This window comes from Chaetomium tenue, assembly GCF_020726465.1.
Source record: "Chaetomium tenue strain MPI-SDFR-AT-0079 chromosome Unknown F5144scaffold_4, whole genome shotgun sequence".
Lineage (NCBI taxonomy): Eukaryota > Fungi > Ascomycota > Sordariomycetes > Sordariales > Chaetomiaceae > Chaetomium > Chaetomium tenue.
In genome coordinates, this window is record NW_027117332.1 from 3,808,278 (window position 1) to 3,822,639 (window position 14,362).

A 14,362-nucleotide genomic window follows, 5' to 3' on the forward strand; every position below is an offset into this window, starting at 1 on the left:
ACAAGACGAGCACCCACACTTGGCTATAACGGGGTTTGCGGACGACACCAACCTCCTGGTATTTGGTCGAAACCCCGAGGCCAATGTCCGGCAACTGGAGGCGGCGTGGGAAACATGCATGCGATGGGCGGACAGTCGGGGGATGAAGTTCGCCCCGGAAAAGAGCGAACTGATCCATTTCAACAAGGGACGACGGCAGTGGACAAACCAGCTGGAACTCACTAACCCAGGGGGAGGCACCAGCCCCGTCAGACCGAAGGAGTCTGCCAGGTTCCTGGGAGTCTGGCTGGACCGGAAGCTCAACTGGAAAGCCCACCTGGCGGCGGTGGAGAAGAAGCTGAGGACCCAGAGCTATGCCCTGTCGAGGCTAGCGGCATCGACGTGGGGACTGGGGCTAGCCAAAGCGCGAGAGGTGTACACAAAGTGCATCCGGTCAGCGCTGGCCTATGGCGCATCGTCGTTCCACATTCCCACGGATGTGGGAGGCGAACCGGTGAAGAAAGGCATCACCAAGGCCCTCGGGAAGGCCCAGAACAAGAGCCTGAGGATTGTGGCGGGAGCCTTTAAGTCTACCCCCATCCGTAACCTCGAGACAGAGACGTGGGTACCACCGTTGGACTTATACCTAAACAAACGGCTTGCAGATTTCGAAAACCGACTCCAACAACCCGATCTGGACGACGGCCAAGGCGGCAAAAAGACGGCGGGGAGCGTTATCCTTACCGCCTGCCGCAAGATACAGCAGAGACTCAGCTCGAGGAGGGGCAACAGGGGCCGACCGCGAACCTTGAGGCCTCAAGGGCCCACGGCGGTAGAGAGAGCCGCGGGCACGATCATGCGCTGGACGGGGGGAACCATAGACACGGACAAGGCAGTAGAAGAGGCCTGGAGAGCGAGGTGGTTAAAGGAACGGGACGGCAGCGCAATCACCAGGCCGGCGGACGACTTTGACCATCAGCGGGAGACGCTATTCCGGAACGAAACCCTAAGGAGGCATGACGGTCTCAGCAAGGCGAAAAGCTCACTGCTCATTCAAATCCGGACGGGAGCAATAGGCTTACGGGACTACTTGTTTACACGGGAAGTCCCGGAGGTTCTGACGCCTGCCTGCGAGTGTGGCGAGGGACGAGAGACTGCCGAACACCTGGTAGTGTGGTGTTTGGCCCCACCGTTGACTCGAAGATGGGAGAGAACTGGAATTCGGACACGACGGGACTTTTACTCAGTTCCACACGGTATCAATCCCACGACTGTACGGCTTGCGAGGAGGATCCTCGACTGGCTGATGGACTCGGGGAGGCTGCCGATGTACAGCTTGGCCAGGAGGCTCGAGCTGGAAACGGCGGCCTGAAGCGCCCCCGTTCGGAGGCCAGGAGGCCTGCTCTCTTTGTATACGTAGACTCACCAGAACGCATCGTTCCTTGATTGTTGGTAGGGGTTTTTCACCCGGCCCGGGAGGGCACGGTTTTCCTGTACACTAAATAGCAGAGGGTCCGGCACGCCCTAGGGCATAGCGGAGTATGAATAATAATAATAAATAAAACGTAGATTTTGAGAATAGGTATATTTATTTACCCACGTCTTTGTTCATGACGCGAGTTGCCGACGAGCTCGCCCGGCGGTGGAACGGAACCCCACCTGCTTCATCAAGCCCAATGCAACACTACACTTCATAGCTCGCTCGGTCGTAAATGGCTTGAGACTGTGGACCTCGCCCCAAGATATTCCCCCAGGGGTCATCCCCTACATCAAAGTCGACGATGTCATTGTCTTCAAGATAGTCGCAGAGTCTTGACCTGGCCGCTTACCCCAAAGCGGCCGGCTAGGGCTTGTGATGGGGATAGTGGATCGGTCCTCGGTCTCTTCTATTTCGGTTTAGCTTTCACTGTTCCCTTTCCTCTAGTTCTTTCCTTGGAAATTGCAGTTCAACGGGTAGACTCGCCGGGAGTAGGAGGGTGCGTAATAGTAGTAGTTCTGTGTGTTTTAATGGACAAAGTACCCAACTTACGACGTGATCTTGATTATTGCGAGTGGTCAGGGAGCATTCGAAAATGGGTGCGACTGTGATCAAAAACATCTGATGCCTGAGGTGGCACCACATGTGACATGACAAAAAAAAAGCCTCCAAAGTGTAGGCGTCGTGGAAACCTCCGGCTAGAAGTACCAAAAAAAAGGCTATTTGGAAGACCAAGGCCTACCTTTATTTGACTATCCTTTTTTTCTCTTTTAATTCTTTTTTCTTTTTCTTTCTTTCTTTTCCTTTCTCTTTTTTTTGGGGGCAGAGGGTTGGTTGCCACATCAACTTTACATCTTACCTACAAACACGTGACTGACTCACAATCGTACGCCTAGGTATCAGTTACGGTAAAACTTCAACCGGGACTCAAACTGTGGCGTTGCTTGGAATTCGCGAGTTCCTCATTGCTTCCTGCATCCCCACAATCTCCACATCACAGCCGGGGAATCCATTCACTGGGGCCTCTCATGCTGGTATTCGTACTAAAGCTGCATCCGCGGTTACCGCGGATGCGGGGCTACGACTGTTATGGCAGTTAGGAAGGAAACCGTTGCCCAACATCGCAATTTTAAAAGCGGTGGTCGTCGGAGGAGGCAAGCGGCTGACTCACCAAAAAATGAACCCAACTGAAGATGGCCTGTCAACGTCACACAAGGAAGCTCAAGGACAGCCCTCCTATGACCCGCCGTTGGAGGGCCCGGCATGAAGCTCTCGAGATCAAAATTTGGATTGCACAGCAGTCGCGGTCTTGGGGCTCCAAGGGCTCCTCGGCTGCCCCGCGAACTGTGCGTGCCGTGCCAGCACCGCAGCTTCTGGCAGGCGGGGCAAATGCATGACAGCACAGTAACCCCGCTGGTCCGGTGCAACGCCGTGGGCGCCTGTCATTGGCTGTAAAGATCCCGGGATTGGCCGAGCGCCCTCGTGCAGCTGCAAGAAGGCCTCTCTTCGACGTCAGACGCAGGCGCATTCCCACTTTGATCTTGACCGTGTCGAGCGACTCGAGGCCTAATCATCCACGTTTTCTCATAATTATTGTTCTAGCGTCTACCCATTTTTGCACCAATCTAAAACCGAAGGGGGTACCAATGTGACAAAGACCGAGCGAGTTGAACAATTGCAACCGAAGAAGCAAGGATAGGTACCTAAATCGACAGCGCGCGGGGCGGCTAGACAATTGACCGTTGCCGCGACATTTGGCTTTTGAATCGACCCCCCTCGAGAAATACCAAACTGCGATCCATTTCCCCAAACCAAACGCCCCCGAAAGTTACAAAGACGACCGATCGAGAACCACCCCGAGGGAAGACCAAGAGATCGCACCAACAGTGGACCATTAGCATTTCCCCCCGAAGCTTTCCCCATCCCGCGACAACCCGCCAATCCTTCTTCCATTGGCACGCGGGGCCACAAACAGCACCATGTCGTCCCAACGCCCCTTCTTCCTCTCCACCTTCTTCGCCGCCTTCCGCCAGCAAACGCCCGCCTCGCTCACAAGCGCGAGCGCGTCTACCCAGCAGCCCAACAAACACACTACACAGAGCTCAGCCTCAACCCAACAGACCTCGGCAGCAACACCGCGGACGATATCCTCCACGGCGGCAGCGTCTGCATCATCGCAAGCAACTTCCCCACAACCACGGTCGGGGGGCGTAATGAGCCAGCTCCCGCTACACTCCCCTCGGCATCACCACCACCATCACAGCACTGGCGTTCCGATACCCCAACCCCCCGGGCACCACGATAGCCATGGCCGCAGGCGAGGGAGCGATAGCAGCAGCGAGGGATTCAGGGATGCATTGGGGGCAGAGAAGTTGTACATCGGGGGGCGGACGGCGGCCGGGGAGGAGAGGTTCTTCAAGCTGGGGGTTGTACGGAGGGTCAGGAGTGGGGACAGGTTGAGCTTGGACCGGCTGAGTCTCTAAGGCTGGTGATGGATGACGATGGGGCCGGGGTGCGGAGAACATCGCGGTTTCTGGATCACCGGCCCGACGATGTTAGCGACAACTGCATTCTTGGTTGAAGGGAATAGGCGGCTCCGATCCGCGTTTCACAGTAGCGGCGTTGGGGTATGATAACAGCCGACGGCACATAACGGTACATAACTGGGTTTGGGTTGGATGCATGAGGTTTGGAAAATATTGTGCAATAGGACATAGATGTCGATGACAACGTGAGGAAAACCACAGAAACACACATACACAAATACGCAACAGGCGCGAACAACTTGTATTTCTATCTGCGATGCCAATCCCATCTCCCCAAGTCTATCGGCCCCCTTGAGTGCGCGATCGACGCAGCCTCGCAGGACGGTGTAACCAAAGAGAACAAACTAGGGCTCAGAGCCCCAAACAAGACAGACATCCCCAAGCCACTGAATCGGGCATCCCGCACACACCACCCCCCCCAATCAACCCCGCCATCAACCCCCCAATCAACTCCCCCAACCAACCCCCAACCAGTTCCCCCATGAAAATCAACCCTCCCATCAACCCCACGCCTTTACCTAAGTACCTACCACATAAACCGCTGCACCCTCCCCCCATCCCCCACCGCCCCATCCTCCCCGCGCCAATAAAACCCCCAAAACAAAAACACATACATCGTCACCCCATTCACCACCGCAAACCACCCCGTCTCCAGCACCAGCCGCCCGTCCTCGACTGGGCCCCAGCCCCAGCCCCAGCGCCCGGACAGCCACGCGGAGAGGCGTGTGATCGCCGGGGCGCTGGGTGGCGGTGGGGTGGGGGGCGTGGTGGTGGGGCGGGGGATGAGCAGGCGGTAGAAGATCCAGGGGAGGATGAAGTAGCGCGGTTCGACGAGGGGGGCGGTGATGAGGGAGAGGGTGGTGGTGAGGAGCCAGAGGAGGGTGGTGCTTGTTGAGGGGGGGAGGGGTGGGGTGGCGGTTGGGGGTTCGTCGTTGGGGGGTGGTTTGGTGGTGGTGGTGGTGGTGGTGGGGGGTTGTTGCTGTTGTGGTTGTGATTGTAGTGATGGTTGTTGTTGTTGTGTGGCGTCGCCGGGTCGGGCCAGCTGGTCCCATACTAGCCAGCGGCAGACGGTGTAGGCGGCGACGAGGGAGAGGCGGATGGCGTTGGAGCGGCGGATGGTGTATCGGAAGACGTAGAACATGTAGTGCCGGTTGTCGGCAAGGGTAAAGGGGTGGATGATGGTGTTGTACTTGACAATGGCCAGGGAAAGGAGGATGGTGAGGAGGGTGTACGGAAGAGAAATGAGTGTTGCTCGCTTTGAAGTTAATAAGAGGAGGGATTTTAGGTACTGCATAGGCCGCGCGATGCCTGAGAGGGCTGATGGGACAATGAGAGGGGCGGAGAAGAAGGCGAATAGCGGCCAAATGTAGAGCATTTGCGCCAGGTGGATCGTGGCGATGTGGTTGGACTTGTCTCCTGGGGTGTTGTTAGCAGGCGCCCATGATGATGTCTGCCCGGATAAGACGTACCGAGCACTACACCCCCATTCCAGGCTACAAAGCCGGCGAACAGCGCGAGGATGCTGATGTGTGGCCAAATTTGACGGAGGACTTTGACCGGATTGAGCAGAGCGGTGGTGCCGAGCGTCAGGAGGCAGAAGACCCAGTCTAAACCGTTAGCAGATACCGTCACTCGTGGGGCGAAACCCTTACCTTCGGGAGTGGACTGTGTCAGGGGTGGGTCATGAAGCTTTGTAGGGTATTGCTGCGAGCCAGGTTCAACAGTTCTGAGAACATGCGCCGCTTCAAGGCCGCCCATGTATACGACAACCCAAAAGACATTGGTTTGCCGCATCAACAATGCCCAAACACCCAGGAACATTGTCCAAAGGTCATTGCCGAGGGTGGGAGGTTGGGGCGCCAATCGGAGTAAATGGTTGCGGTAGGCAACGAGCACAACCATCGTCGACGCGACGTCCGTGTAGTATAAGGCCGAGAAGAAGAAAAGGACAGGAAAAAAGGCGATGTTCAAGCCCGTATAGTACGAGTCAAATGAGGCGGTCTTGGGCGGCGGCTTGCCCGCTCGCTCGGCTGCCCGAACCTCACTTAGGTGGTGGCATTGAGCGGCAAGCACGGCGATGAGAACTGCGAAAAGGTTGGTGGACCGGAGGCTGGAAGGAGTGCATTCAGAAAAGCCCCTTAGCTTGTGGTACGCCACAGATATGAGATAACTGTTTAACAAGCCTATTAGCAGCCATCGATGCGAACGAATAACAAAATATTCTCACAGTCCCGGAGGGGTGGTGATTTTGTCATCCCAGTCCCAAAAACGCCCCTCGCAGTACGTTTGGACCTGCGGGATATGAAAGACCTCATCCTGGGGATAGTTAGAATGCAGACCGGGCTTCAAATGTAGGGATGAGACGTACGAGGTACGGCTCAGGGACATATTTGTTCACAAGACTAAGCCAGAACCGGGAAGCTAAGGCGATGATGAAAAACCCGGTTCCCACGGTTGCGTTTATGTTGAAAAGGGGCGACGATGTGCCCTTGAGACGCGGAGTTTGCTGCTCGGGGACTACAAGACGACCGACGACCAGGGCGAGTAAAAGAGCTTGGAGCACATCGCTCAGGGGCCCTTGGCGGAGGGTTTGGATGACCTCCATGGTGATCAAGGGGAAACGATGGGTAGTTATAAAAATGGGTTGGAGGCCATTCTATCTTTACGCGTCCGATGTTGATCTTATGGCGGGCTATCCTCACAGCCAAACCCCCTCGGTCCTCGACTGTCGGGTGGTGTAAGTTGTGAAGTGAAGTTAAGGCTAAGATGTGATTGTGGGCCAGTAATAACATGTGTCAACTCAGCCAGATGGCCCGTGCGTTCAGACTCAGCGCCCCTGGTCTTTTGATACCCTGATAGTTACCAGGGACCGCATCAAAAACATTGCCAGGGACGATAGTTTACAATTCTGGAAGGTAGCATCACAATGGGCAAAGATCTCGTCTATAATGTTTTATTGTATACACGCTCCTGTTACACCGGCGCTCCAACGTTCCTGGGAGCCTCTGTCCTGGCGCCAAACCCACGTTCAGCCCAACAAATCTGGCTTAGAACGGCTGCGATAAAATGGTTAGTAAGTGGGCTGTTTGGATAGGAATGAGAACTTACGTTGTCTGCGGGGTGAATCTCGCGAACCGGAAAGCGTGGGCCGAGGAACGGGATCTTCTATCGTGGGGTTAGCAAAATGTGCCTGGCCTGCATCAGTTTCGAGGCCGACGTACCTGAAGGATATCCTGCTGGATCCGGGGAATGCCAGAGCCTAGAAAGATAACGGCCACGAGGGCAACACCGCCGAACATGCCCGACTTGACGCCGCTAGAGCTACAGTTAGCCTCGCTAAACCGTCCTTCTTGTCCTAGCAATTCTTGCCAGCACCACGCCCCAAATTTCTTTTCTGGTAACAAGACTCGTCATGGAAAGTACATTCATTCCCCAGGCCTCGGTCGAGTGCACCAGCCATCCACATGCAACAACCCCATAGTCCCCCCTTTTGTGTATGCCAAACAACTCGCAGACTTACGTTTTAAGGAAGGTCTTGGTCGTGATGCCGGCGAAGTGGGATTGGTAAAAGTACCTTAGAAACCGTCAGTGCCCGTTTCGTGGTTGTTCTTGGCCCCCCGGCCCGCAGCCGCAACCGTACGTCGCTCTTCGTTCGTGGTGTCTCGTGGTGTGTCGTTGGTGGGCTGCGGCCGGCTGCTGAAGGGTTGTGTGTGCTTACTTCGGGCCGTAGGGGCTCTTGTACTCGGGGAAGGCAGGGGCCCGGCGGGGTGCAGTCTGGTACAATCGGTTAGCCGATGATCGGTCTTTGCGATGTGCCGTTCCCAGGTCTGCGTAGGAGGAACATGGGGAAGGATGTCTGTCAAGGGAAATTGTTGTAACGTACGGGGAACGGCATCGTGGCGGCGGCGACAAAAAAGAGCGAGCGGCTGCTTGAATGGCTGCGAAACAATCTTTGAGTTGCAGATTCGATGTTGCGTTTCGCGCGAGTTTCTGGCCGGAGAAACCCGGAGTTGTTGTGGCCTGAGGCCCCAATCATCGAGTCATGGTTCCGGCCAGAGCCGTGGGGCATCTGGGGACTGGTACCCCCTATTCGCACGTGCAATCGTTGCCCATGATTGCTTTCCATGCCAAGCAGCCCCACAATTGCCTTGCTTGAGCAACAACCACCGTTCTCATTGTTCGATGGCATTTCATTTTAACACACGACACTCAAGAAACCCGTTGTGACCTGTATCTCTCTGAACGTCATTTATACCCGCAGATTTACGACGCGATTTTCATCTATCCTACGCGGTATATGCATTCATTCATCATGGAGACGAATTTGGACGGCTGCTTCGAGCGAGTCGAGAAGACCCTCGGCAGCATGATTGACAGTCTCGCAAAGAACAACCCATCACAAAAGCTGGCCGAGGAGCTACTCGCGGCCGAAGCAGAACTCTCCAAGTCGTTGAAACTACTCGAGACACATCAAAACAACAATGCACGGCTGCAGCAGCTGAGGCAGGAGACTTCGCTTCACGACACCCAGCTCAAGGACATCATGAGCTCTCTGTGGAACATGCGCAGAGAGCTGAAGGCCGTACCCACAACCAGCAACCCCCCCGCCGGCCCCAAACACCAATTCACCACCTCCGAACTCCTCGCCTACGCCCGCCGCATCAGCCGCAACACCCTCCCACTACCAGGCGTCACCAACGGCGTCGACATGACCCCCAGCCAGTCCTCCGCCCCACCCACCGAACCCGAAGACTCGTTCCGCCTCCAATCACAACCCACGCAAACCCAAACCCCCACCACCAGCTTCAACCTCAGCTTCAACGGCACCGTCACCACCCCCATCGGGCTCAGCGCGCCCACCCCGACAACCACCACCAACGACACCCAACCCAGCACACAGCTCCCCCCCTCCCAGCAACCACCCCCCAAAACCGCCCCAGCCGACGACAAGCTCCCAGCACACCTCAAACCCGCCGTCAACCCCCTGCACGACGCCGCCTTCCACCCGTGGCCGACAGAGGGACAAATCCGCTCCGGCGCGCTCGCCGCGCTGCAGCGGCTGGTGGACGCGGGGATCGAGCCGCGCGGGTATGACCCGGCGGAGCAGGAGCGGCGGCGCGCGGCGGAGGAGAAGGCGCGGCGCGAGGCGGAGAAGCGGGCCAGGGTGGAGCGGGAGGAGGCGGAGAGGAAGGGACGGGAGGAGAGGGAGCGCATGGCGAGGGAGAGGGAGGCGGCGCGGTTAAGGAATGGGGGTGGGCCGGATGGGGATGGTGAGAGGAGGGAGAGTGTGGCGGTGGCGAGGCCGAAGCCGAAGCAGTTTACGTTTTTGGGGGCGGATGATGATGATGATGATGAGGATGAGGACGATTAGGAATCGGGCGTGCAGACGGTGCTGGGTGAGGAGGAGTGGGGGTTTGGATTTGCGACGGGGTCTGAGTCTGGGTTTGGGTCTGGGTCTGGGTCTGGGTCTGGGTCTCCGCCTGAACCTGAGTCGGAGCCAGAGTCGGAGCAGGAGTCGGAGTTGGTGTTGATACAGCCGTGGACGCCAGAGTCGCTGGACCCCGAACCGGACGTAGGGTTGATACAGCCGGCGACAGAGGATATATCAAAATCGGAGCCAGAGCCGGTGTTGGAACCGGAGTTGGAGTTGGTATTATCAAAGCCGCGGACGCCAGAGTTGCCTGAGCCACAGCCGGAGCTGGAGTTGGTGTTGATAAAGCCGCGAACGCCAGAGTTGCCGGCCCCCGAACCGGATTTGGGATTGATACAGCCGGTGTCAGCAGCTATCTCGAGGCCAGAACCAGAGCTAGAACCAGAGTCGGTGTTAATAAAGCCTTGGACGCCAGGGTTACTGGAGCCGGAGCCGGAGCCGGAGCCGGAGCCGGAGCCGGAGCCAGAATCAGCGTTAGCGCTCATAAAGCCACGGACGCCAGAGTGGCCGGAGCTGGAGCTAGAATTGGACTCGATGTTGATGCCGCCGTGGACGCCAGAGTTGCTTGAGCCGGAGCCAGAGCCGGATTTTGGGGTTATACAGACGCTGACAGAGGATATATCCGAGTCGGAGCCGGAACCAGAACCAGAGTCGGTGTTGATACAGCCGCGGACGCTAGAGTTGCTGGAGCCGGAGCCAGAGTTAGGATTGATACAGCCGGTGGCAGAGTCTGGGTCTGGGTCTGGGTCTGGGTCTGGGTCTGGGTCTGGGTCGGAGCCGGAGTTGGAGTCAATGTCAGACTCGCGGACGCCAGAGTCGCCGGAGCCAGAGCCGAAGCCGGATTTGGACTTGATACAGCCGGTAGAGGACATATCAAACCAGGAGCCTGAGCTGGAGCAGGAGTCGGAATTGGTGTTGATACAGCCGCGGACACCAGAGTTGCCGGATCCTGAACCGGATTTGGGATTAATACAGCCGGAAGAGGATATATCAAACCCGGAGCTGGAGCCGGAGCTGGAGCTGGTGTCGGAGTTGGTGTCGTTGGGGCCGCGGACGCGAGAGTTGTCAGAGCCGGAGCCTGAGCCTGAGCCGGAGCCGGAGCCGGATTTGCGATTGATAGAGCCGGTGTCAGAGGATATATCAAAACCGATAATCGTGGCGGTGAAGGTGCAGCTGGGGACTCCAGAGGCATCGAGTTCGCCGCCTCTCCCAGTGATGGAGGAGCAGGATCTGGGGATACCGGAACCGGTGCAAATAGTACTGGGGCAGGGGCTGGGGACACCACCCCTGCCCAGATCACCACCTGTTCCGATCATGGAGGAGAAGGCACCGGAGATACCAGAACAGGCGGGGACAGTGCGGAGACTGGAAACACCTGCCCTTTCAACGTCGCCACCTGATCTGATCATGATGGAGAAGAGGCCGGAGATATCATCACGGGCGGGAAGAGTGCTGGGGCTGCAGACACCTGCCCTTTCAACGTCGCCGCCTGATCTGGTGATGGAGCCAGGAGCCCCTTCAAGATCCCCGCCCATTCCGGTGATGGAGAAGCACCCAGAACCACCGCAACCGGTGTCGGTAGCATTGGGGTTACACACACCAGCCCCTTCAAGGTCGCCATCCCTTCCGGTGATGGAGGAGAGGCGCCCGGAAAGACAGCGCCCGGAAAGCCCGCAACGGGTGCCTGTAGTGCTGGGGCTGGGAACACCGGAACCCGCGAGGTCGCCATCTCCCACGTTAGAAGAAGAAACGAGACAAGAAACACCAAGGGCACCACGTGCGACGGCGAAGCAGCGAGAGCCACCCGAGGCCTCGACGTCGCCAGATATCACAGAAACGGAATTGGAAACGGAAATAGAAACGGGGACAGAGACGTCGAGCTGGTCGCCCGGATCTACTGAATCAGAAGACGCGGACTGAGAGCCGCCGTAGGCAAACTTCTGGGCGTGGAGAATCCGTGTGATGGAAGTAATAACACTTGGGGATTGGTTGTCACGTGGTCAGAGACATATAATATCAAGCCAAGAAAGCAGCAGCAGGGCCGGGAGAAGATGGATCAGGCGGCAATGAGGGATTAATGGATGTGCACATGAAGCAAAAAACTACGCATACCTTTCCGGCGGGGTAATGGATGGCATCAAGGCTAATCCTGCCTGGGATAGAGATAGGCATGATAGACATGTCTGGGTTCACTTGGCCAGCGGCCCGGCTGTAGACAAAACATCAATCACAGTTAGTTGGAGGGTGAGATAATTATCCAAGCTTGCATATGCCCTCCTTGAGCCCCAGTCAACCGAGAATAGGAGGCTGCTTTAAAGTCTAATATAAATCTTGCCCGCTTCAAAAAAGGCTGAAAATACTACACGTCCTCTGCCATAGCTCCAGCGCTCATTTTGTGGTGTTACATAAAAGAGTTCTAAATCGCATCCAATCGACGAAAATCCGCCGCCCACCGACCTCCCGTTTCCCACTTCCGTCTAATCGATCTTGATGGAGGCGTAGATCTTGCGGACAAACAGCCAGCTGGAAAAGAAGCCGATCGATCCTATGCGACGTATTAGCATCAGTATGCATGAATATTCGTGGAAAGGGAAGAAACATACCAGTCAAGATAAAGAACAGGAACGAGATTAGCGCGCTGTACCCGATGTACAGCACGCTGCCCGCAAACCCGCCCAGCGACAGCTTGCTCACCCAGTAGATGATGGCGTTGAGGAAGATGTATCCCGAGGTGGTGCCGGCGGCGAGGAAGGCGCGCCACTGCCAGTTGTAGTTCTCGGCGCACAGCAGGAAGTACACCATGAGCACGGTGACGGCGGCGCAGGTCATGATCATGAGGCCGTAGCACAGGAAGAGGAAGCCGAACATGTAGTAGATCTTGCTGAACCAGATGGAGCTCATGATGAAGTACAGCTCGACGAAGATGGCGCCGAACGGCAGCAGGCCGACGAGCAGCATGCTGGGGACGGGCTTGAGGTAGGTGGTGACGGGCGGGATCTGGCGCGGGATCTGGTTGGTGCGGACGGGCGGCTCGAGGGCGGCGGCGCGGAAGCCGACCCAGGAGCCGGCGCACGAGAGGGGTACACTGATGAGGAACCAGATGAGGACGATGACGAGCATGGTGGTGAAGGGGACGGCGCCCGAGGAGCTCTTGGCCCAGAGGAAGAGGTCGAGCAGGAAGAAGGAGGAGAAGACGATGCCCGGGACGAGGACCGGAGTTAGGATGATGCAGAGCTTCCATTTATCGCCCTGGAACGACTTGTACATGCGCGAGGACGTGTAGCCGCCGACGAAGCCAAGGATCGTGTACAGCAGGATCACGATGGTGCCGAGGGAGCCACGGTTGGATGGGGAAAGGAACCCCAGAAGAGCAAGCGCAATGGTGAACCCCGTCATGACGAAGAGCTGGGCGCCGTTCCCGACAAGGACGGAGAGGAGAAGGGGATGCTTGGGCGTCCGGAAAACATCGCCATGGACGAGCTTCCAGCCGGAATCCTCCTGCACGCCGTCCTCCATTAGTGCCGATGTGCCCGAAAGGTCCTCGAGGTTGAGCTGATCGAGTCGGTTGTAGCGGGCGATATCCTTTTTGAGGGCGCGGACAAGGACGGACATCACGGTGAGCACCAAAAAGACGACGATGACGGCCGAGTTGATGAGCGAGAACCAGTGAATCTTGGGATCGAAAACGTGGAGGTACTTGTCCCAACGAGTAGCCCAGGCTGTCTTGGAGAGAACCCAGTAGACGCCGTAGGTGAATTGGACCTCGGTAGCGCCGGCTTCATTCAGGATGACGGGGTCCAAGTCCCCGTTGCATGATTGTCCGTCAATGGGCCCCTTGTATTTCTTCGACTCGGGTTGAACGATGACGCCCACCACCCGGTACAGCTCTTGGCTCCCCGGAACTTCGTGGTACTCGATGATGATGTCGTAGTGATTGTTGAACAGGACCTGGTCGCCATCCCCGGTATGTTGGCCAAGAAGGAAGCCGGGGTTGTAGAACTCGGTTCCTGACTGCTCGTCTATAATCTTTTGGCCAGCCGGGAGACCGTCGACGAGCCAGTTGAGGCTGATGCCGGACCGGATCCGCTGGTTGACGAATCCGGCGGCCTCTTTCTGGTATGTTGTCTTGCAAAGCGCCTTGCAGCTCTCGTTGCTTGCCATCTTGAGCTCGAACGGCGAAGTTTTTATCCTATCGCCAAACAATATGCTGCCCAAGCTGGAGCCGACATCCTTGGGTCCATCTGGCGGCAGGCAGAACTGGAATAGCGGGTGGTAGTAGTCGTACGACACAACCGAATGAAGCATCGCGTCGGGGCCTGCGACCGGCCGAATCGCGTTGACATTGAGAGGGACTAGTTGGTCTTTTGCATATGCTGCGGGCGCGACTCCGGGGAGGTAGAAGGCGGATACGAGCTGCGGCGCGGCCAGCAGCGCAGCGAGAAACGGCGCCGAGGGCGCGATTGTTGGTAGTTGCATGATGGATGTGTATGACTATCGGGTGTGTTTCTGTCAGGAAGGAAGTTAGGACATTGGCAGATACGAGAGAAAACGTAGGAGTTTTCGGCGACTGCTGTGCAACGGGGCTCGGGGGGGGACCACCACCAGGTGCAGCCGAGGGGCTCCCAGGTAGTAGTGGTTGTGTACGTACAGATTATTCGTACTCTGGTTGCGCTTCGGCCCACCCCGAAGGATCCGCGTTATCGCAGGAAATAAAGCATGCGGGAGTCGTGAATCGGGCGGCAGCTGTATCTCGGGACGCTTGAAACGGGGCTCAGAGGTTCGTATTTTGTGTCGTGCAGTTACGTGACATTTGCCAGAGAATGGCAACTTGTCGTCTTCAGGATGCACTCGCACCTCGAGTGAGACAAAGAACGAATTGTCTTGGCCCGTGCAGCGCAGCTCCTGCAATGGCCCCCACCGAACCCACTT

General features: G+C 57.1%; 6 protein-coding genes across 6 annotated transcripts; 3 read left to right on the forward strand and 3 right to left on the reverse strand.

Moving 5' to 3' along the window:
- The first annotated feature begins 2,988 nt into the window (after window positions 1–2,988).
- Window positions 2,989–4,228, forward strand: F5144DRAFT_574370 (uncharacterized protein). The gene has a single exon (XM_066789014.1). The coding sequence runs from the start codon at window positions 3,436–3,438 to the stop codon at window positions 3,937–3,939; it is 504 nt and encodes a 167-aa protein (XP_066643663.1). The 5' UTR covers window positions 2,989–3,435; the 3' UTR covers window positions 3,940–4,228.
- Window positions 4,229–4,422: 194 nt separating this feature from the next.
- On the reverse strand, window positions 4,423–6,747 carry F5144DRAFT_574371 (glycosyltransferase family 59 protein). Its single transcript, XM_066789015.1, has 5 exons — window positions 6,371–6,747; window positions 6,230–6,318; window positions 5,655–6,172; window positions 5,472–5,609; window positions 4,423–5,418 (listed from the first exon to the last, which is right to left on the reverse strand). The coding sequence occupies exons 1-5, from the start codon at window positions 6,605–6,607 to the stop codon at window positions 4,529–4,531; spliced, it is 1,872 nt and encodes a 623-aa protein (XP_066643664.1). The 5' UTR covers window positions 6,608–6,747; the 3' UTR covers window positions 4,423–4,528.
- Window positions 6,748–6,872: 125 nt separating this feature from the next.
- F5144DRAFT_574373 (ubiquinol-cytochrome-c reductase complex subunit-domain-containing protein) lies at window positions 6,873–7,989 on the reverse strand. Its single transcript, XM_066789016.1, has 6 exons — window positions 7,886–7,989; window positions 7,721–7,776; window positions 7,523–7,576; window positions 7,224–7,317; window positions 7,111–7,167; window positions 6,873–7,058 (listed from the first exon to the last, which is right to left on the reverse strand). Exons 1-6 carry the CDS (start codon window positions 7,895–7,897, stop codon window positions 7,050–7,052), a joined length of 282 nt encoding a protein of 93 aa, XP_066643665.1. The 5' UTR covers window positions 7,898–7,989; the 3' UTR covers window positions 6,873–7,049.
- A 325-nt stretch (window positions 7,990–8,314) lies between these two features.
- F5144DRAFT_490947 (mediator of RNA polymerase II transcription subunit 4) lies at window positions 8,315–9,373 on the forward strand (the record flags this gene model as incomplete). Its single annotated transcript, XM_066785829.1, has 1 exon — window positions 8,315–9,373. One exon carries the CDS (start codon window positions 8,315–8,317, stop codon window positions 9,371–9,373), a length of 1,059 nt encoding a protein of 352 aa, XP_066643666.1.
- Window positions 9,374–9,973: 600 nt separating this feature from the next.
- On the forward strand, window positions 9,974–11,353 carry F5144DRAFT_488841 (uncharacterized protein; the record flags this gene model as incomplete). Its single annotated transcript, XM_066785687.1, has 2 exons — window positions 9,974–10,345; window positions 10,607–11,353. 2 exons carry the CDS (start codon window positions 9,974–9,976, stop codon window positions 11,351–11,353), a joined length of 1,119 nt encoding a protein of 372 aa, XP_066643667.1.
- A 325-nt stretch (window positions 11,354–11,678) lies between these two features.
- On the reverse strand, window positions 11,679–14,282 carry F5144DRAFT_630376 (uncharacterized protein). Its single transcript, XM_066792420.1, has 3 exons — window positions 14,082–14,282; window positions 12,037–13,939; window positions 11,679–11,978 (listed from the first exon to the last, which is right to left on the reverse strand). The coding sequence occupies exons 2-3, from the start codon at window positions 13,907–13,909 to the stop codon at window positions 11,911–11,913; spliced, it is 1,941 nt and encodes a 646-aa protein (XP_066643668.1). The 5' UTR covers window positions 13,910–13,939; window positions 14,082–14,282; the 3' UTR covers window positions 11,679–11,910.
- Between the last annotated feature and the right edge of the window lie 80 nt (window positions 14,283–14,362).

What these genes read in the sequence shown, in the direction of transcription:
- F5144DRAFT_574370 (XM_066789014.1), top strand. Translation starts at nt 3,436, where the DNA reads ATGTCGTCCCAACGCCCCTTCTTCCTCTCCACCTTCTTCGCCGCCTTC.
- F5144DRAFT_630376 (XM_066792420.1), bottom strand. Translation starts at nt 13,909, where the DNA reads ATGCAACTACCAACAATCGCGCCCTCGGCGCCGTTTCTCGCTGCGCTG. An exon ending in CCTGTTCTTTATCTTGACTG is followed by an intron (nt 11,979 to 12,036) that starts GTATGTTTCTTC and finishes TACGTCGCATAG; the next exon opens with GATCGATCGGCTTCTTTTCC.
- F5144DRAFT_574371 (XM_066789015.1), bottom strand. Translation starts at nt 6,607, where the DNA reads ATGGAGGTCATCCAAACCCTCCGCCAAGGGCCCCTGAGCGATGTGCTC. An exon ending in ATCACCACCCCTCCGGGACT is followed by an intron (nt 6,173 to 6,229) that starts GTGAGAATATTT and finishes CTTGTTAAACAG; the next exon opens with TTATCTCATATCTGTGGCGT. An exon ending in GAATGGGGGTGTAGTGCTCG is followed by an intron (nt 5,419 to 5,471) that starts GTACGTCTTATC and finishes ACAACACCCCAG; the next exon opens with GAGACAAGTCCAACCACATC.
- F5144DRAFT_574373 (XM_066789016.1), bottom strand. An exon ending in ACCAAGACCTTCCTTAAAAC is followed by an intron (nt 7,318 to 7,522) that starts GTAAGTCTGCGA and finishes CTGTAGCTCTAG; the next exon opens with CGGCGTCAAGTCGGGCATGT. An exon ending in TCCAGCAGGATATCCTTCAG is followed by an intron (nt 7,168 to 7,223) that starts GTACGTCGGCCT and finishes ACCCCACGATAG; the next exon opens with AAGATCCCGTTCCTCGGCCC.